The sequence below is a fragment of the Cyrtonyx montezumae genome, unplaced genomic scaffold (assembly GCF_038088225.1).
Source record: "Cyrtonyx montezumae isolate F1298 unplaced genomic scaffold, pur_monq_1.0 scaffold_16, whole genome shotgun sequence".
Taxonomy (NCBI): Eukaryota; Metazoa; Chordata; class Aves; order Galliformes; family Odontophoridae; genus Cyrtonyx; species Cyrtonyx montezumae.
The window spans coordinates 5,996,008-6,017,090 of record NW_027071892.1 but is presented as its reverse complement, the minus strand read 5'-3'; the positions used below and the strand labels follow the sequence as shown (position 1 = coordinate 6,017,090).

Sequence of the window (21,083 nt, the reverse complement as noted above, 5' to 3'; positions counted from 1 at the left end):
ATTTGCGTGCCATTAACTCAGTCCAGCATCTTACTACAGCTTAAACAGGTTTGACACTGTCTAAATGCATCGATTTTGCTTCAGGGAGTGATGAATTAATGGCCTCAATCTACATCTTGTCTCGCTTAAGTGCATTTCCTCACCGACTTTGACTGAAATCCACATATAGTTGCTATTTGAATCCCACTTAAGAGCAAACAGATTAAAGAAGGTACACCACTCTTACAGTTTTTTTGACCAGACTCAGGAAATTGGTATAATTTGGGTGTAGAAAGAGCAAAGGAATATTCTGGTTGTGCTAAAACATTTGGGAGTGCCTCAGCATGCATGTAGCCCCACAAAAGCTGCCCTTTCAGGTGAAAAATACCCAGAGCCTCCAGCAAATGAAACACAGGAACTGAACAATTTACTTTTGCTGTTGTTGCTGTTACAAAAATCTTTTCCAAAAGAAAAAATAAAGATCACTAAAGCAGCGCACAAGACTGGGATTAACTCCTTATGCTGCAGCGATCACAGCATCATTGCAAAGGTTGGAGTCAGAAAGCTCTGACCTCCAGGAGATGAACAGAGCCAAGTCACATTGGATGCTCGTGGCTTCAGCTGCCTCAACACGTGGAGCAAGAATGCATGGAGAGAACAGGAGTCTTGTCCTCCAGAAAGCCCAATACAATTTGATTCAGCTACCTTGCATGTTATTTTTTTTTCCCCACTGCGTTCCATCTCCAGTCTGAAGAGCATTTCCCACATCAAATAAAACTGACCAGCAACATTTATGAGCAGCTGAGATGGGGGAAGGTTTGGACTCTTTGAAGTGAATCCCATGAACGAGAACAATGCATCTTATGGACGCACTCCTAAATAAAGTACTTATCTGCTTGGAAGATGGCTTTTGTAAAAAGGCTTGAAAAAGGTCTTCCACACTCAGCCATCAAATCAAGGCTGAAGATCAGAAAAACAACATTTTCCACATCCAAACAAGGTATGGCTCTTGTCAACAGGCAGAAGCACAAAGCCAGTACCATGACAGCCACCGTAATTCAGCTTGTGGCCCTTCAGACTCATCTTCCTCAGCATGGTGTGAGCAGCTCATCATGCACACGTGCCAGCAGACACCCTTGAGCCCATTTGCTCACCAGTGTTGAGAACAAATTCAGAGTTAAGGTGCACTGCTGCTTCTAAGCGCTCACCTCAATGGTCCCAGCAGGAGGAAATCTGCAATTACTCACGTGTGGAGATGCCTGAATGCTTCTGCGGAAAAGGTGGTAAACAAGAGCTTTCAAACTCTGCAAAATCCCCTTAGATAGGAAGGAAGGGTTCAAAGGAAGCACAGGGACTCCAAAACTGGATCCACTGAGTGGCCTCGAGGCAACTCAAAAATCCCCAAGGGTTTGTGTCGGCTAAGTCCAAGCAGACACCTTTCCTGGTTGGTAACAGAGACCAACTGCCCAAGGCAGATCCAGCAGAAGAGGAGCAGTACCTGCTGCCTGGGCTCCAGCATCCAGCCTCAGCTCCCAGCCTGGGGACCTCAGGTCATCTGAACACAGAGAAGAAATTACTGCAGAGCAAATGTGGTGCCATCAAAATGCTCGGGACTGGCAGAATAGCACTGATACCACATACCCAGCAGGGAGCAGCAAGGACATCACATCCTCAGGAATGACACCTAAAACAACCCCTGCACAGGACAAGGTCCTCTAAACACCAAGGTGTGCCACAAAGAAGGTGGGAGAAACGAGGAGCACCCTGACAGGCTTCTGCGGCCCACAGGAACCCCAGGACAAACATGATCACAGCATCCCACAGCGTGAAGCCTCTGCTCAGTGTGATAGGATTTTGGACATGTCATGGGAGGCAAGGGACAACAAGCACCCAGTGCAATGTGACGGAGCCCACGGGACACTGCCCTCAGACATACTCCCATACTTCCCTGTAATTTAAAAGAGTAAATTAAACTCCTTCTTCCTGTGATGCAGAAGGAAATTCAATGTGCTGAAAGGCAAAACAGTGCTGTTGGAGGAAGCCTGGTGAGGCTGGAAAGGCCCCCTGCCCCCTTGGGTGGTCCTGTGGGCGAACTAGGTGGCAGAAGCTCTGGTAGCACAGGGATATCCACAGGGAAGTGGGGGCAGGAGCACCTGCTGAGCTCCTCTCTGCCTCTGTCATACCAGTTCCCAGCCTGCAATCAGTTGCTATTTGCTATGGCAACACCTACCTTTTTGCCTAAATTCTCCCTGAAAAGTATCAAGGCATAACCCCAAGGTGCAATAAAAAAAACCTGCAGTAATCAATAGCTCCGAATCATTTGGGACAGAGGGAGTCCAGAACTGCAGTGAGGTGCTGGCAGAGGGAGGGGGCAGAGCCTCGAGCCTCCAGCTCCTGACCTGGAGCTGTAACCCGGCCAGCACCCTCACAGAATTGATGCCAGTCACTCTTCCTGCAAACAGGGAATGTTTCTGGGAGCCAGCCCACACTGCCAGGCTCTGCAGTGTCACCATCCTGTGCCAGCCCACAAAGTGACCACAGCACTGCAGGCAGCACCATGAGTTGACTGGCAATGTGAAAGGCAGCAAGGCACTGTGATCAGTGTGAGCAGCTGTCAGCATCCCTTTAGGGTGATTGCCAGGCCTTAATGAAAAGCTAAGCCAGACCTATGCCTCAGGAAAGCAGCTCTTGCTTAATAACCCAGCCAGCATGATCTGCAGAAAGGAAAAGATTCCCAAGACACAGAAGAAGAAAGGTGAACTCTGGCAACTCCTGATGTCCCTGGAGTTCATCATCCACTCAGATCAGAGCATGGTGACCAAGCCATCACTGCCAACCTACAAACAGCACCGAGTGGACCAGTGAGGATGGTGGCTCTTCCTGTGCCATTTGCCATCAGTGCCCCCACCCAGCAAGCACTGCAGTCTCCTTACACACCTGAACAGCTCTTCTCCTTTGGCAAAAAGAAGCCTGAAGGCACAGCACAAACCTGAAAGTTCTCTCTTCTACCTCAGGAACAACGTTCACAGCCCCTCAGAAAACTGATTCCAGAGGAGGATCTCAACATGCAGAGCAGCAGCTCAGGGCACTGTCCCAAACAAATTAGGATGGGAGCTCGCATACATGCACCCACTTGCTCTTTCCATCAAGCCCTCATCTCCAGACACAACTTTCAAGGGCTCTTACATTCACCCACTGCCACACACTGGAAAAACATACAAGGCAGCTTGGAGCAGCCTGCTGCATTGCAGCTATGCTCCTCCACATCTCACTCCACACTGGGGGTGCAAAGTAGGGCTAAGGGTGAACAGAGCTGTGTGGCCTTGCATGGAGAGCAGAGGCTTCAGAGAGGAGTAAATCCCACCAACCTCACAGCTGCCTCCAGCCTTTCCCCTCCTGGATCATCTGCATCTTCTCCAGCTCTGTTCCTCTTGCCGTGTTATTTCAGGGCAAGCAGATGAATGCATTACTGCATAAAATCTGCTGCTGCATCAGGTGTGTTTTGGGGAGCCTGCAGCCAGCAGGCTCAGGGGAAGGAAGAACAAGGGGGAGAAGCTGCCTTGGTCGCTGCTCAGGCTCAGGGCAAACGAACCAGCATCTCCTCCACGCAATTGGAGGAAGAAGCAATTTACTCTGACAAACGGTGAAAGCCTGCAGCAGGGTTGGCTCTCTCTGTCAAACCTGGTGTACCACACAGAGGCTTACGTGCTGGAGCAGTGAGGGGAGGGTACTGGCAGTCAAATGATATATGCATCACTCACAAAGGGGGATATCAGCAACTCAGAAGAACCAGCCTGCAAAAGACAGCTGCCTACTTACCCAGCACCCTGGAGGATGGCAAGCACAGAGTGTGCTGGCCACTGCACTTGGATATACACGACAACTCTCCACATACCCCAGTCTGGAGGGATCACATCTCAACCCTTCTCCTCAGAAGCGTCTGAACCTTCAGGCAAAGTGCCTCAGAAATGAGACATAGCACAAAGGGGCATTCAGCAACAAGTTGGCCACGGATCATCCACAGCACAGGAGGCAGGGAAATAAAAACTTTCCACTCGTACATGATCTGCAGCAGGAAGGATCTGGGATGCCAAGTGTTCAGATTAACCAAAAGGACATGGCAGCAGCACAGCTCCTCCTGAAGCAATGTAACTCCAGTGTTCATTTGGTCTCCAGCAAACGCAGACAAGACTCCATCCTCCCAGCTTGGCTGACAAATTACTTCTTTCCATCAAGCATCTGGGGAGGTTCTGGACAGGACTGGGAATGACTCTGCCACTCCAGTCTAAGAAACACTATCAGCACCTGAAACAGCCAGCACTGTATGCACCTCTATGTAAGTAACTGTGCAGCTCTGTGCCCACTTAGCAGCCTTAGATTCTGCTCTTGAGGGGGTGTGTGAGCCAGGCAGTGAATAAGGCACTGACAGACCAAGGACCATGCTCAACCACTAAGTCTACAACAAGTAAGTCACCCTCTAAATTGCTTGTTAATCTAATGATTTCCAAACTTTTGGGTCAAGCCAGTCCTGCTGTCTGCAAACAGTAACAATCACAGAAATCAAGCAGGCCAAGAAAACTGAATTGTTCTCAGCTCAGAAGTCATGGAGCTTGGCAATCAAGCCATGAGAAGACAGAAAGGCATGTGCTGCACCACTGCTCAATGCTCAGCCTGTGCCTCATCTAAGCCAGGATTGCTGGGACGGCCACTTTCAGGAGCACAGCCCTTCCATGCTTTTCCCAGCCCCTCTGGGATCATACATTTGCCCACATCCCAGAGTAAAAAGCAGCTGGAGTCACATCTGAGTGCTGCCAACAGGAAGATGAAAGACTGAATGAGACACTCCTCTTTTTCTACTGACACTGTCTTTATGGGCTCTTCTCCCCACTACTACCTACACAGCTCCTTTAATTGACAATTTTCTACAGGTGGTAAAGTTCCAGATGCTCCTGAGAGGCTTTGCTAACTTTATTTATTTTATTTAAATAACAGGGGCATATGGTTTATTACAGCCATTAAAGGCTTTGTGGGTATATGTGGAGAGAATCTTAAGAGAATAAAATAAGCATCCAAACCTGGGACTTAGTAAGCTACCAGGATCTCTGAGTACGCCAACACCAGTGCCTGACCACAGAGGAACACAGCCTTAGAGCAAGAGCTGACAGCAAGTTCCAAGCTCCTCTCTGACACTGCACTCAATTTCTTCAGGGCTGGCAAGACTTACACCTGCTAAGGAGATGATCAGGAGTCCCACTTCCTTTCCAGAACAGCAGCCACCCCCTGAACAGAGTCCAGTCTCAGGACACGGCCAGAGCCACAGATGAGGTTACACGGGATCTAACAGGAGCTGAAGCAGCTACACATGGCCCCAGGGAGCAGAGCATTAATACTGAGTCAAGCTGAGGGTGCTCCTTCAACAGCCAGGATAGCCCTGGCTGAGGACAGACTGAGAGTGCTAAATACTGCTTGAAAAGGAAGAGTGATGGAGGCAGGCAGCGAGCTCCAGAGCCCTGACTATCTGGGAGGCAAGTGCAACCTCCTTTGCCTTAATTTCATTAACTCAAGGAGGTTGCAGCAGGCTCCATGCAGGAGGTGTGTTAGTCCAGATGAGAAATGACAGCCATTAACATGGCAGCCCAGTGCTGGGCTGCACCAGCAGTACTTCTCTTTGGTGGGGAAATGATCCCAACAAGGACTGCCGTCCCACCAACCTGCTGCATGTCCTGCAGCCCAGCTTTGAGAGAGGAAACTGCAGAAGCACTGGGGGAGCTCACAGACCTGGTCACAGCAAGCTTCAAAGGGCAGTTTCAATCACCTCTTTCCAGCTCAAAGTTGAAACAGACCCTGTAGGAGCAGAGAACTGGCTGCTCTTTGAAGGAGTGTCTGAGCAGGGAGGCAGAGAACAAGAAGGAGCCCTTCAGTGCTACAAATGTGAGACCATAAGACAGAAAAGCAAAGACAGAGCCAATTCCCGTGGCTGCATTTTAGATTTATCTGCTCCCAGTGGGGAGGGGAAGAGGCAAGGAAAGGAGCAAAAAGCTGAACTCATGACTCTGCCCTCTCCGAGGATCTGGGACAGCAAGATGGGTGGACTCCTGAGACCAAAGAATACCTGATTCCTCTCATTTAACCACCTGCACTTGAGGTATATCTGAACAATCTCTCCAAAAGTAATCCCTTTGAAGGAAAGAAATCAGGATGATGAGGAAGCTCTACTTGCTGTTTTCATTTTCCTAACTGTCTTTAAGCCAATTAAGGAATTTCTTTTCAAGTGAGGGTCTGCAGTCTGCCTCTGAGAAGCCTGCTATCCCTGAACAGAACAGGGCAAGGATGAGGCAACCATCTGGAGTTAGATCCCCACAGTCCCTAGACACTGCAGGAACTGCTGGCCCTGTGCTTTTCTGCAGAAATCCCAGCTATTCCAAACCTCCAGATCTCATGGTTTTGCAGTGCAGTTCTGCAGCTTTTGCCTTTCCCCTCTGCATCTTTGTTTCCTCATCAGTACCAAAAAGCAAGCCTTACTGACCTCAAGCAGATCTATCCTTGCAGCTTTCAATACCTTCCCAGAGTTGTAAGAACCCAACGTGGAAAATGCTAAGATGAAGACGTGTCTTGCACCTGTAATGCTGGGCCTTAACACTGTGCACAGCCTGCAGATGATACATACATTCTGCATCAGAAGAGCACCTGCACAGGCCAGGTCTGACGAGGTCCATTTGCTGGGATGAAGACCACCTGCTGTTATCTTTAAAAACAGGGAACAATTTCAGATGTAACACGGCTGAACAACAGCAACATATGCATTCATCCTATCACACTATCCCACATTCAGCACTACTTCACACTGCTTTCCAAAACATCAGGTCTGAGCACTGGGTGAGACGATTTTCCAAGTCCCATTGACTGGACAGACTGAGGGCCATAGCTGGAAAGAGCCAGCAAAAGCTGGTGGGACAGGAAACCAGACACACCAGGGATTCACCCACAGCCCTTACTCCCAGTGCAACTTTTCTCCTGGGAAGGAAGACAGAAGAGATTTACTGGTATGTGTAAGATTTATCCTGCAATTTGTAGTGCTGTTAAAATAAAATGGCAAGATGAGTGGAGGAATAGAAAAGGGAGAATGAAAGGAAGGGGAGGGAGGAGAACTGAAGCAACAACACAGCTCCAAAGCTGTCTGCTTCCATCACTCACATCTCCATGGAATAAATCACCCTGCATTCCCACCTGCTGTGCTTCAGCCTTCACTTCTTGCCGTGCTAATACCTGGGCTCACTTCTCAGAGGAGCACAGGCAAGGTGTGGTTAACAGAAGTGCATCCATCTCCACAGGCAGCTGCAGTCAAGCTTGACACAAATGGCACAAGGGGTCAGCTCCAGAGGGCAGGAGAAGGGAAACCCTGACTGTACTTCCTTAACTTCCACCTTCTCATCCCAGCACTGGTCAAACACAAACTCCATTGCTACCCACTAAGGTCAAAGATGTGCTCCTGTACCTCCAGAAGACTGTCAGCTTTGCACACCCACCTGCAGGCAAAAGACCTGAGTCCCACCCACTAGCAGCTTCAAATGAATGGATCTGAATGCCCACATGCAGAGGGCCTACAAAGGTCACCTTCTCACGTGCCTGCACTTTGGAAGGAATGGTTATCAGCATGTTTGGCTTCTCAGAGGAGCTTTGGAGAGTGAAAAGGGCCTGGAGCAGAGCAGCACCACAGTCTGCTCACACTCCATGCTCTGTAGCTACTGCCACCTCTGCTGAGGCAGCAACACATCCAAAACATGTCCTACTCAGCAGTCAGATGGTAATTACCAGGGAAGTCACTACAATTCATACTGCCCCCAGGAGGCCTCTGGACTCCGTAATTCAGACTATGGTACTGTTTACTGCCTCATAAAGATGAAGCATACTTAAGTTAGTGCCTTGAAAGCTGGAATCTAGAGGATGCTCCCAGCTGGAGCACATGCAGTTAACCTTCCCGTGCCCACACGCCACCAAGTGTCACAGCGAGCCAGCCAAGGCTGCTCCCACAGCAGGACGTGGGCAGCTCCTGCTCTTCCTGAAAGCTCCCAGAGCTCTCCAAGCCATGCATGCTCCCACCAGTGCCTCTCAGGTGACTGCAGCGTGCACACTCTGCGAGGACAACCTGAAGGTGCAACCATGGGTGCAGGGCAGAGAGAAGGCACAACCCTGCCCGCACCTCTGCATGGGGTGGATGGATCCCCACTGTATCAGCACCGTGAGCACAGCAGTGAGCCAGGGGCTGCAGCTCAGCACGTCCAGAAGACACAAAGCATAAGACAACCTAAAGAAAACAGGCTGTTGTAGCAAGCTTTGCTGTTTGCTAGATGCCCTGGGGTACGTAGGAAGTGACGATGTGCCCAACACACGTTACTGCACAGAGCATAGAAGTTGCTAGGCAAAATGACAGCAGCAACCAGGCAGATTTGTGCCACGGGCTGCCACCTTGCAGCTTCTGCAAAAGCTTTTCCACATTTCAGAAGCAACAAGTGTTTCCACATTTGTCCCTCTCTGCACACAGCCAGAGCAGCTGTGGGGTGACACAGCAGCAGAAGCCCGGGTTCCCCAGCAGAGTGAGGATCCGTTTGCTGCAGCTGGTGGCATTAGTGTGATGGGCAGTGCCAGCATGGCACAGGGCACGTGCCAGCTGTACCAGTGCCTTGTCTATCAGGGAACCAGGAGAAAAAAAAACAAAACAACACCTATCCACACATACAGAGTTTCACTTTTCCAAGGTATACACTTCAAAACAAGACTTTCAGGAAGATGAACGATCCTGCTCGTCTCTGGAAGGACAGTGGGTACAGACATGGCCTCTGCATCTTGAAAGGCAATAAGGGCCAGCAAGAGCCAGCCTCCAGCACCTGCAGCGAGCCTGCCACGCCTGAAATGCAGAAGCCCAGCTCCCTGCATCTATGAGCCCCAGCACGTGGTACCACTCCACGCTGTGTGCCAAAAGCAGCGGGGCACGAACCCAGGTGTCTGGAAACAAACCTGAGTTATGCAGCTCTGAGCAAGGGCAGGCAAGGCCCCTCTGGCTCCCAGCAAACTGCCAGCTTGGCAGCCCCAAAGCACCTGCAGCCCAAACTCCCCTCCCTACCCCAGGCACTGCCCCGAGCCTCCTGCTGCTCATCCCACTGCTATCCAGAAGGGCTGCATACACAGTTCAGTTCAAGTTTCCTTGTGGTTTTCTTGTTCTACTGCAGCCTCATAAATACCATCTGGAAAGCAGGAGCAGTTCCTTCAGATCAGCTCTTCACACTGTGGCCTCCAGCACCTGCCCCTCGCAGGGATTTGGTGCTGCTGCAGTACTGGCTGTGGTATCACTGCTGTACCCAGGCAAGGTCGGAATGGAGCACAGAGGTTCCCAACTCCAATAAAAGCCCAGGGCAAGGTGTTGAGATGGAGTGATGCTGATAAAGCCATCTCCCTGGGCAGAAGCAGACAGATGTGTCCTTTGTTTTGCAGCTCCAGTTTGACAAACTGAAACAGCATCAAACCACAACTTATCTTTCTGTGTCCCTCGAACAAGTGCCCTTTTATTCGAGGCAGTCCCACACAGCAAGACAGTTTCACATGAACAAAGGCCTCAGAGGGTTTGTTCAGCACGTGCTGCCCTGTCCCAGCACACACCAGCACCGGCCCTGAGCCGGGATGGGATCAGCATCACCTCAGTGCTGGAGGCAGGAGATGGGGACTGCAGCTTCACACATTCTCCTCCTCATTTCTGAATCACATTAGTCAGAGACCCAAGCCCAGAGCCACTGGTGTCAAACCAGATTAAGTTACTGCTGGGGGAAATCCAGCAGCAACTGGTGCCTGCTACTTTTGGAAGGAAGGAATGAGCTCCAAAACAAGCCTGGAAGACAGAGAGCACCTGTCAGCACTGAACAGTTTAGAGGGGCAGGGAGCAATCTCGGAGCAGGCAGCAAGTTGGTCCTGCCCTCAGCCCCCTCTGCCAAGCCCAGAGCAGCAGCAGGAGCACAGCCCTAACACAAGGACATCTACCTGCAGGACAGACACTGCACAGCATCAGGTGGAGGGGCGTGCAGTTCCTCCACTGGCTCTCTCCTTGCAGAGCTCAGGCAGGCTCCCGAGCTCCTGCTGTCACCTCACCCATTCATCAGCTCCTGCTGGAGGACCCAGGCTTCTCCAACAGCTCCAGGCTACATGCACAATGCCTCTCCAGGGGACAAGTGATTTGCCACCAAGCACTTGGCCAGGTTCCTGCCTCTGCAGCAACAGAAAAGTCAAAGAAGCGAGGCAGAAAGGCTGCTCTAGAAGAATTCCTGCCTTGACTCCTCTTACTATTCTTTTTTACTCTTAAAAAATGAACAACAAATTCACTTTCTGCCAATCCACCCCCAGCATATACGCACCTGGGAACAACCTGCTCCAAATACAACACCTAAGCACTCTCCCAGACCCTCCCAGCATGAGTGACCACAGTGCACAAGGGTCTGGCCCCCTTCACAGCAAGATCACAGCTCCAGGAAGAAGCTTTTCCTTCCCAAAAAGGGAGGAAGAGGACAAGACCACAGACCTGAGCATAGCCAAAGATGGATACCAACCTCCTGCACGCACAGCCACATCCTGAGAGTAGCACCAAAGCAAAATTACTCAATTCCTGCACCAGGACAAGGACCTGACCCTATCTTTGTGAGCAAGAGGGCTCAGCTACCACAGAGCACCCCAACACCACGTAAAGGTGCTGCTGCCCTTCCTTAATGACATATTTAAGGCACAGGCCTGCTGCAGTTTCCACAGTGTGACAGCAACACTCCAGGAACGGGGTTCAGGCACCTCTGGTAAAAGCTTAGCACAAGCTCTGCCTCCCTGCCCTGGCTTTTTTCTGTGCTTCTGGGAAACAGAGATGGAGAAGGTGACCTGGGGGCAGCAAAGAGAGAGAAAGGAAAATTTGCCCTCATACCACTGGGGCCATATGAGTTCACATTAAGACCTTCAGTTTCTACCACTCTGTGCCATCCTCTGATTTCTTTACAGCTCCAGAGATAAAAAAAAAAGCCTCAATTTAGACAATTAAGAGGCTTTGAGAGGAAACAGACTGCTGGAACAGCCAGCACAGAAAGTGGATGGGCAGGGATGGAGGCCACAGCACGATGCACTGCCAGCTCCTCAGCACTGCCTGCTTTCTAGGGGCAAGGCACCATTTCAGCTACCACGTGCTTTGGTGAGAAATGGCAAGCAAACGCTTCCAAGCCCAACGCTCCCCCCAAGCAGGCATCCACATCCCAGCTGAACTGGGATGCCACAGCTCCCAGACGACCACGACGCATGCAGGAACACAGCCACCTCACTGCAGCACCTGCAGAGCTCCAGCACAATGAACAGGCACATCCCGTGCATCAAAGCACCTGATGGCAGCAGCAGAACAAGGTCCTGCCATCAGCACCTGTGGCACTGCACTGCCTGCAGCTTCACAAAGGGTTTGGCACGTCAAGAACTTTGCCATGAAGTGGTGGCACATCACCTCGGCCACTGCAGGCTCAGCTGAATGCTGTCACCCAGCTGCAGCCCAAACACCTCCACGTATGCAAGCAAGGAGGAGCCTAAACAGACATGCAGCTAAGCCAGAATTTATCTGGAACGTACGTACACACAGCTATAGAGGATTTGTTTAAAAATAAAATCTTTGCCCCAAGCAGAGATTTTAGCAACAAGATTCCTTTCACTACTGTGAATTTGTACCTTTAACAGTAGGTAGCTGTACCCTTCCAGTACACTGGGGAGAGCAGGGGCATGCTCCTGTTTAGAAGATGAGATGCTAACACGTACAAAGAGACCATGCAGCCTGGTTCAGAAGAAAGCAGGCATTCAGATCTGGATGTCACGAGGCTAACGCTTTCATCACCAAGTCCCTTTTGCTGCTCCTACATCCACCTGTCCCCAGCAGACAGGGCAGCAGACCACCAGCCTCAGCCCTCGAGGCAGCACAGCCTCCTCCCACCTTCCAGCACACCTTGAACACCACACACCATTGATTTCTTCCCTGACTCCTACTCCCACTGCAAGGGAGGCCTCCTTGCAAGAACAGCCCACTTGTGAAGCACTCCCATTTCTGTTTCCCTAACGTGGAAGGTGTGCATTCATCCCTGAGGCATGGAGCACACCACAGCAGGCTTGGCTCTGTGCTGCCCATTGGCAGCCAAACACCAGCAGCTCTGAATGCAGCTGCAGGCAGAGGCAGGAAACAAGCAGGAAAAGCAAAGTCTATCCCAGAACTCTGGGCAGCCTCAGCCTGACTCTCCAGTAACTCCACTTCCTTCCTGCACTATTGGGCTCCAGGGATGAGGCCATGAAGAGGAGGACCTACCTCCTTGGACTTCTTATATTTATTTTATTATTAAAGAAGAGTATATTAATCTGTTTCTCTCTGGAAACCAAGCAGCTGCTGCTGCCTCACCCCGCTGCTGTACCAGCCTCACCATGGGAACCGTGGGGACTTTGATGCCTGGCAGCCCGGCTGATCTCAGCACGTCTTTTGAACCCGCTTCCATAATCGCCGCCTAAAGCGAGTCCTTCCCACGCAGAGGCTGCTCAGTGAATCATGGCTATTTTCCTGTCTCCAGGAACCACGCAGCACTCAGCTGGGATGAGCTTTCTCCTTCAGCAGGGAGAAAGCATAATTCTCACCGAACCACTCCTAACAGGACACTGCCTTTATCTGCACAAAGAGCAGCAGTTCCTGTGCTTGCCCCAACATCCGCCCCACTGCGGAGGCTGGCTGTGCAGGAAATGTACTTCCACACATTAGGATTTCACTTAATTTCTCCAGCTCCAGCAGGCTGCAGGCTCAGACTCGGGAGCAGCAGGCACAAGCTGGGCTGCACAAACATCACCCTGCAGCACAGAGCACTGTTCTGCACTGCCAGCTCCTGAGTCGCAGCGCTGGCCGTGCACAGGGGTAGCAGGGCAGTCCACTGCCATTCCCACACTTGTCCAGGGAAGACAGGAGAAAGCAGCAGTTTGGAGGGGGTCATCCTGCAGGAGTGGCCCAGCTCTGTTTGCAGGATCCCTCGAGGGCCGCAGAGCACAGGCTGCCAAGCAGGAAGGCCAGCCCTGCAGGTTGGGACACACAGCAGTGGTGGTGGGGAACTGCACAAAGGCATTTCCAGAACTCAGACACGTCTTTACTCTCAGACAACTAATTGCTTCCATGCTGTTATAAGCCCAACAAGGAAACCCAAAGCAGATCCTACAAGGGAGCAGAGTGTGACGTAGCGTGCCATGGGGTCTCCCTGAGTCGTACACCAGACACTGGCAAGTGAATTGCAGCAGCAACAAAAACAAGGACTACACCACAGATAGGACATGACCATCACAGCAAATGCCTCCAGTGGAAAGCCACAACAGCTCGGGGACACCCAGAAGCAAGCAGCTATTCCTAAAATACTAGTGGCTCCAAACAGATTCAAGCAAGTACAGACACCCAACGACACTGGCATCTACAGAATGCAGGCTTCAGGCAAAGGCTCAGGTAGTGTTAGCATGAAACACAGCAGCCTCTGTAGTCAAGCCCCCGGGCTGGGGATCTTTAGCTGCTTTCGGCATACCTCTCAGCCTGGCAGAGCCTGAACGTGGCACTCAGCCCTCCAACAGGAGGGAATATTCCTCACTCTCAGGTGGCTGATGGGGAACGAGCACAGGGAAATGACTCAGAGGCACATCTTGAGGTGCTGATTTTATCAAGGAGGGATGGAAAATGAATAGGAAACGCTGAGCTCTTTTTCGGAGTCATTCTGCTTTGGTGCGTTTTGTTCCCCGTGATGTGGTATTCAGAGCATTTCACTGCATCTCCATGAAAACAGCATCTCTTGCTCTTTTAAGTTCAAAGACTCTTGCTACTACTCCCCACTCAACCTGGAGTCATAACGCTTCATCTTTGACAGTTACAGTTAGTTGGGAGGTAAAAAGGGAGCCACGAGAAGGCGGCAAGCTTGTTAAAGGAACAGAGATCCCACTCCCAGGCACACACCTTCACCACTGGGGTGAGCGAGGAAGAGGTGGGATGAGTCCTGCAGTTAATTCTGCAGGAGACATTGGCGGCCTGCTAAACTGGTAAACAAGATGTGGCTTGGCACCACTCCAATCAGTGAAAATTCAGCCCTGAATTTCACAAGGACTAGAACTGAGCCTCTGGATGAAAGAGCCCAACACTCAGCGGGATGCAAAGCGACTCAACCCCACTGCGCCGCCCTGGGTTGAAGCTGAGAGCTAAGCAGGTAAGCAGGCTCCTTCCCCTTCTCCTTACCTTCGCAGCCGGTGCTGTAAATGCTGTTGCTGCCGCGTTATAAGGTCACTTTCCCAAACAGGACCACCGTGACTACTCCTATACCAGCCCACAGCTGGGTGCCCTGGGTAGGGTGGGCTAGAGAAGCCATGGTCCGACTCCGTCTCTGCAGCCAGCGACGAGGCAGAGCTCCCCATGGTTCCCCCCTACCCAGGCCACGCAGAGCTGTATCCTAGGTTAGGTCCGAGGCAGCGGCACGGGCAGTTCGCGTGGGATGGGCGAGGCGCTGCGGCATGAGCTGCTGTAAGGTTCCCGACTCACCGGAGAAAGGAAGGTCGGTTCTGATCAGGAGTCGAAAAAAACAAAGAGAAAGGGAAAAAAAAAAAAAAAAAAGGAAAAAGAGAGAAAGATAAGGTATGATTTCAGCAACACCCCTCCAGCCTTAGAAGCCTGTTTATGCATGATCTGAGCAGGGCCATGTCACCAAGGCCAGCTCTTGCTGCCTGGAGATGGGGAGCACAGGGCTGCAGAAGAGGATCTCCCCAGGCAAGCACCACGAATTTCCAGGCTCAGGTTTGTCTGCGGGGAGGAGGTTGAATATCCCCTTTTCCAGTTTCCCATTTGCAATGCTGCAAGCAGGCTGAGTGACTGTCTGCACAACTATGTTTTCTGTGACCATCTCACGCAGGGCAATGAAATACTCTCTTTCAGCTCAAGCCAATTTTGAGCAGATTCTGAGCATTTCTCCACCCAAAGAAGTGGGTTTGAGGGCTTTGAATGTTCTTCCTTTTCACCCGCTCCCCTTTATGCTTCTTAGAATCCCACAGTTAAACCCCAGAAACGTTTCTTGTCCTCTGACATTCAAAGAAGTTTAAACATATATGTCTCCTTAAAGGAGAGAGGCATGGCAATCTGGATGCGTGTCAGAAGGAACGGATCAAGGGAACATTCAACAGAGAGAAAAGAAGAAACGAGGAAGAAGAAAAAATTAGCACAGCTGAGCTTATTCAATTACCCACCAGGATTTACAGAGATGAATGAACTGTACAAAGACCTTTGCGAAGAATCTACTTTGCACAGCGAAAAGGCTGAAACAAAGACTCCTAAAATACAGCTTTTCAATCCCGGGGTTGTTCTAAGGGACCAAGAAAGGCCTTGATAGATAACAGCCTCTCAAATGCTGCAGCTCAAGGAGCAGGTGCAGTTTTGCTACAAGCTTAATACTGAAACGTGCCTGCATAAGGCCATTAGCTGAAGAACATTAGCTACTTTGTCATGGTGTCTTCTGTATAACCTGCAAAGCCTGCACTAAGGAAAAAGAACTGGTAAAAATCAAAGCTCAAGAACACAGTTTTCCCTACCTCAGTTACCTCGCTGTAATTGGTCTGCCTAATAGCTGTGCATCAGGCAGGCTGAAGACAACACATCTCCACACTGAGCTCCCTGCACAACAGCAGGGCTTTGATTTCTTGCAGGTCCAGCCAACGTGGATCCCTGGCACTCCCCCTCTCATTTCTTGCAACTCAGGCAATTAGCTTGCAACAAATGTGACTTTCTGGCTAACTGAAAGCGGTGATGTGAGGGGAAGTATCTCTCAGTGTCATCAGTCTGACTGAGACACCCCAGTTTCACACCACGCTAAGAGCACAAGCTGCCTCACCTCGTTATCCAGCAAGAAAAAAATATTAAGAAGTAAAAGCAAGTTGGGCAGAAACACAGCCCTGTAGAGTTCACCCCAGGCTGTGCCAAGCAGAAGGTGGGATGCTCTGTTCTTTAACAGCCCTCTTCCCTGCACAGAGCCAAACTGCCTAACGAAGCTGTTCCACAGGCTGGATCGAGACTGCTTCCTCCTCCGAGTCCTGAGCCGGAAAAGCAGAGCCCTTTGCTTCTTCCTCCTATGTGCAGAAGTGTCAGTTTTAGCTCACCACAACAGGCAAAAGACATGTCTGCTGCTGGCATCACTGCGGGCTCCCAGCGCGCCGCTCAGGTCTCAGCCCTTCCTCCTCCTCAGGTCTGCACCAGGGACCCCAGCACGCTGCAGGAAGGAGAGAGGCTGGGAATCCTGCTTTAAAACCCTGCGGTAAAACCCTGCGGTGGGTGGAGCTGGGCAGGGACCTATAAATAGGTGCAGAATAACCCTGCTAAGTCCCAGTGATCTCCAAGACTGTCTGGTCTAAGTGGGCTGCTTGGCTGCGAGCGCTGCGTGAAATCGGATTTCTGTGGGCAAAGCAGTAAATCCTTCTCTCCAGGGTTACCCTCTGTGCCAGGTGAGAGCAGCCAGCGCACAGAGGGGAGCGCTGACCGGAGTCCGTTTGCAAACAGGAGGAGCTGCATCACTGCAGCTCAATGCAAAGCACATACCTGCTCGCCACGCTGAGCCAGAAAACGCCTTGGGCCAACAGTAAGCAAAGGAAGAGTCTGCAAGATGGAAAGATGAGAATGCAAACTACACCCTAGCAAGGGAAGGGGTCAATTAAAAAGGTCTGCAAAGAGGAAGGACTCTCTGAAAGCTTTATTTTTAGGAGCTTCTCCCACTGGGCAGAGAGACACCCCAGGAGATGCCCCATGCAGGTACACAGCCCATGCTGAGCAGGGCAGACCTCAGCCTCAGGAAGAGAGCAAACTGCCAGCAGCTCCTCTGCCTTGCCACAAAGGAACAGGATTTTCCTCCTAATAAGTAAAATAAAGCACTGCTTCCACCTATCTCATCAGGACAGGAAGCAACAAAGCAAACAGACTGAAGTGTCTCAGGAAGGGTGGAACTCATCCATGGAAATGAGCAGTCAAGCACCTTAGTAAGATGCTGAGTTGGGATTTGGGGTTTTTTTACTCCTTGCAGCTGCAATAATTATCAGGTTCCAACTGACACTGCTTAACTGCTCCCAAAATATTGCTTCCAAATCCAAAATAGATTTCATCTTTCCGCTTCCAAGTCACTCGCACGCATTAGTGCTGGTTTGCAAGGCAGACCCTCCCTCAAATTGCTGCTCCCTACCAGGAGCAGCAGGCACTGGCAGTGAGCACAGGACAGCAGAGCTTCCCTGGGGGGGGCCACTCCTGCTGCCAGGAGAGCAGAGCAGCTGCCTGGGTGCAGGACAAGCCCTGTGCCTCAACAGCAGCCATCAGGTTGGGTACCACTGCTTCTGCCACAGCATGCAAAGCCAAGCACAGATGTCCTCAGCCACCTTCTCTTCCAAAGTAGATTTCCATTCTGAAGAGAAAAACAAACAAACAACAAAAAAAACCCTAAGACCTAGCTCACATGTTCCAAAGCATCTGGGAAACTGCAGGATCAGCTTGTCTCAAGATCTTCCTAGGACCGAGCCCAAGCTCTTCCCTCTGGCACGCAGCAAGAAGAGACAGGTTTCTGGAGCTGCTCCAGCCCCTGAGAATGCCAAGGGCAGATTCACCTCACTTGGTCCCGTGTGCAGAAGCCCCCTGGTAAGTGATAGATGCTCCCCACACTCCTTCAGTTACTGATCTGTTTGTTCACGTAGCACAGCTCAGCTCCTGCCTGACTCTTCCAACATCTCCCTGTTCTCAGCCTCTCAGGCCTAAGGCTAAGACTTTGTCACCTCATTAGTTTCTCCACCCTATGAAGTCACCTCTGAGCTACTGCCTTCTCTGCTAGGTCCCAGGAATGACAACACAGCCATACTGCACAGCAGACAGCTCTGTTCACAGCGTCCCTCCACGGACCTAGAGGAGAACCATCCTCAGAGCTGTGCCAGAGGAAGGTGAGGGCCTCCTGCTACAACACAGAGGCTTCCAGAACCAGCCCTTCTCTTCCCTCAGCTGTGTGCACAACCCTGCCTCGGGGATCAGAAAGGCTGGACTTGGTATCACCCTCAGGAGCAAAGCTCTGTGCTCTCACTCTCATGCAACCTGCTCCTTGCAAGCAGAAACAAGGGATCCTGAGATGTCCCCACCTGAAGTCAGAGGTCAGGCACAGGTAACTAAGGATGGGTGTGGTACAGAGGCCTGATGGCGTCACGCCAACCGAGCAAGTAAAAGAAGCTCAAGCATTTGTGTACGCAGCAAGTGACAAGCAGCCAAGCTCCTTGCTGCACAGAGCAGGGTGGCAAAACCTGTGGATGTGCAAAGCCAGGCGTGGGCACCAAGCTGAGTACGATCTGCATTCACCATGCTGAGAGGACCTTGATAAAAGAAGAGACAGCAGGGGAGGATGGGAGAACAAGCTCTCTTCTTCCCACAAGGCAGGAAAAGAGCAGTAAGACATCCAACATCAGACAGAAGCAGGCCAGACTGAAATCCAGGATGCTAAACCCCAACTCAAGGAAAGCTCTCAAGCACAGCAAGAGCTCCCACGGCTGTCAGCAAGACCCATGCTGCAAAACAGCCAAGCAAACCAAACACCCCATGCTGATCAGGTGAGTGTCTTGCACAAAGCTGGCATCTTGGTGACAAGAAATGAGTTTTGCTGCTCTTTCTTTGCTCACCTGCCGAGGCAGCACTAAAAGGCAGCTCAAGTGCTGCAGCTTTGGCAGGAAATTAAGCTGTCAGAAAGTTGCAGTTCCTTGCAAAGCTGCCAGAAGGGAGAGGTGGGAAAGTCCCTCCAGAAACAGACTGAGGCATAGGTCTAACAGGAAGGACAGCAGAGTGGGAAGCTGTTTCAGCCTTCAGGCTCCAGCACGGAGCTTCCTGCATGACTCGGGGCACAGTTGCAGACTCAAGGCACTGCTCTACCTGACAGGGTCAAAAACACTCAGGCTTGCAAGGCACAAGGATGCCCGGCTTACAGAGCACCACAAATGGGAGGGCAGGGAGGTAGAGAAAAGGGAAAAGCTTATCCACTCAAATGTTCATTATGGGGCAGTAGGGCTGGCAGGAGAGGCCAGTCAGGATTCCTGGCCCAAGGTGAAAATACAGAAGACTGGAAGCTGCAAATAAGCGGTTTTCCAAATCACAGAAAGAAACAAATGGGTGATCTACTTGTGGAGATACAACTAGATGAAATTAGCTGCCTGGATACAGTTTGTTAGATGGGCTATTAATGAGGTAACAAGATAACTTCACCTGGAAACCTTGACCAGCACATAAAAGGACCTCATACATCATGCTACACTCCAGCAAAGTCCAGAACAGCAGCACATCTTTCTGCCCACAGACATAAACATGCAGAGGCAAGCCTGAGGATCTTTACCTTCTTTCAGCTGCCTTGAAACAGGTTCTGGCCCACCTTTAACACAGAAGAAACTCATACACACCAGCTGAGTTGGGCTGAGCTGCACTCAATGCCCAGCACTGACTCTTCATAAGTATGCAGGCAGAGGAAGAGGTGTTCAAAGCCTGAAGCAAAAGATTGATAGGAAAAGTAGATTTATTGCAGAGCCAGCTTAGCCACAAAGCAATTAGCGTCAAAGTCTGAAAAGTTTGCTCTTCTCCCTTGCACAGCACACTGTAAACCAGTGATAGATTATCCAGTGAGCTACTGGAATCTATCACGGTCACTTTGAGAGAGGGGATTATACAGATTCGAAAGGGGAAATCGGCATCTTAGTTACAAGCTGCAGAGGAGACAGACAGGAAGGTTTCTTCAGAATAAAGGTTAACTTCAACTCCATCTCCCTAACTAAAGGACAGGAAGGCCCTTGTCTGAATAAGCACGGAAAACAGCATCAAAGGCACAGCAGCACGGCCTGGATTTACACAGAATGAAAGACAAAACAAACAAATCCCCACAGCCGGGTGCTCTACTCAGTCAATTAACATAGCTTCGCTGAAGTGCAACAGGGCAACTTGTATCTTCCAGTTTACCCGCCAACTGTGGCTGGCTTTTGAGTGCAGTGTTAACAGAAGTGTGTGTGGGCTGGCACGGTTCATCTCATTAGCAACATCGCAGTAATGCCACAGACAGAAAGACAAGGGGAAGAAACAAAACAAGACAAGCCACAGCATCCAGCCTTGGGAAGCTTCCCCCATGGATCCGATTTCCAGATCTTTTCCTCTGTGCATTTATAATCCTGGCACCATTGCTCCGTCATCCTCCTCAGCCCACAGCCTACCCCAGCTACAAAACAAGCCAGGCTGAAAAATCACCCTGACAGACTGCCTGCTGAGACCGGTCGCATTGTGAAACCCAGGAAGCCTTTATTTGCCTGCTACCAATATGCTGCAGCTTGAACAGGAAGTAGCATAAGCAGGGATGCTTTGCAGGAAAAACACATACATGGGCCTCTTGCCAGGAAAACGCATCTTGAGTAACACATGTGCTCTTCGTTTCCTTTTTTTTTTAGTCCCCCCCCCAGATAGGTTTAAGTAGACTCTGGGTTACCCAGCAGCAATAAAACGTTTTCTTCCCCTTCTCACTTACAGCAGAGTGTTGATTGGTAAACAGCAGATCTTCCAGTCTGAGGCTGTGCCAGCCTGTGCAGAACAGAACTGTTGTTATTGCACATTCACAGCTAGAGATAAACACGAGTAAGAGCCAGGCACTGACTCTCCAATACGTTTGCTTTATCAAGTTCACCTTGATTCAACTGTTTCTGACAACATCTCTCCCTCCTGAAGGGGCAAGATTGCAAAAGTAGCAAGGACAAACATTAAAAAAAGACAGAAGTGACAGTAATGCAAAAAGTGCCCCTCTATACTCAACTCACACTCAAACTGTGCAGCTCAGAACTCCACCTGCACTTAACACAGCCAAAAGCATAACATGGAAATAAACAGCCCCACCAAAACCAACCTCCCAGAAAGAAATGACAGATAAACAAAAGAGTTCTCACATATCTCAGGATAAACCTACACCAAAAGCCATGGCTGCTGCAGGACGTAAAGGTTACAATGAACTAGGGAAGGAAAAAGAAAATTT

At 50.6% G+C, this 21,083-nt stretch overlaps 1 protein-coding gene across 7 annotated transcripts in view; it reads right to left on the bottom strand.

Annotated features, from left to right (window-relative positions):
- The window catches only part of CAPN15 (calpain 15), a 45,180-nt gene that overhangs the window by 17,942 nt on the left and 6,155 nt on the right, over nucleotides 1-21,083 (bottom strand). The window contains exons 4-6 of one of the 7 annotated variants that reach the window (XM_065732544.1): nucleotides 20,586-20,638; nucleotides 19,416-19,561; nucleotides 14,273-14,592 (exon numbers count right to left, since the gene is read on the bottom strand). The exons of 1 other annotated variant lie outside the window; for it this stretch is intronic. In XM_065732544.1, the coding sequence (XP_065588616.1) occupies nucleotides 14,273-14,448 (176 nt within the window). In that variant the 5' untranslated portion in view covers nucleotides 14,449-14,592; nucleotides 19,416-19,561; nucleotides 20,586-20,638. Of the gene's footprint in view, nucleotides 1-14,272; nucleotides 14,593-15,612; nucleotides 16,096-19,415; nucleotides 19,562-20,585; nucleotides 20,653-21,083 lie in introns of those variants that run through there. 5 more of the 7 variants (XM_065732543.1, XM_065732546.1, XM_065732547.1 and 2 more) reach the window with 5 other exon arrangements.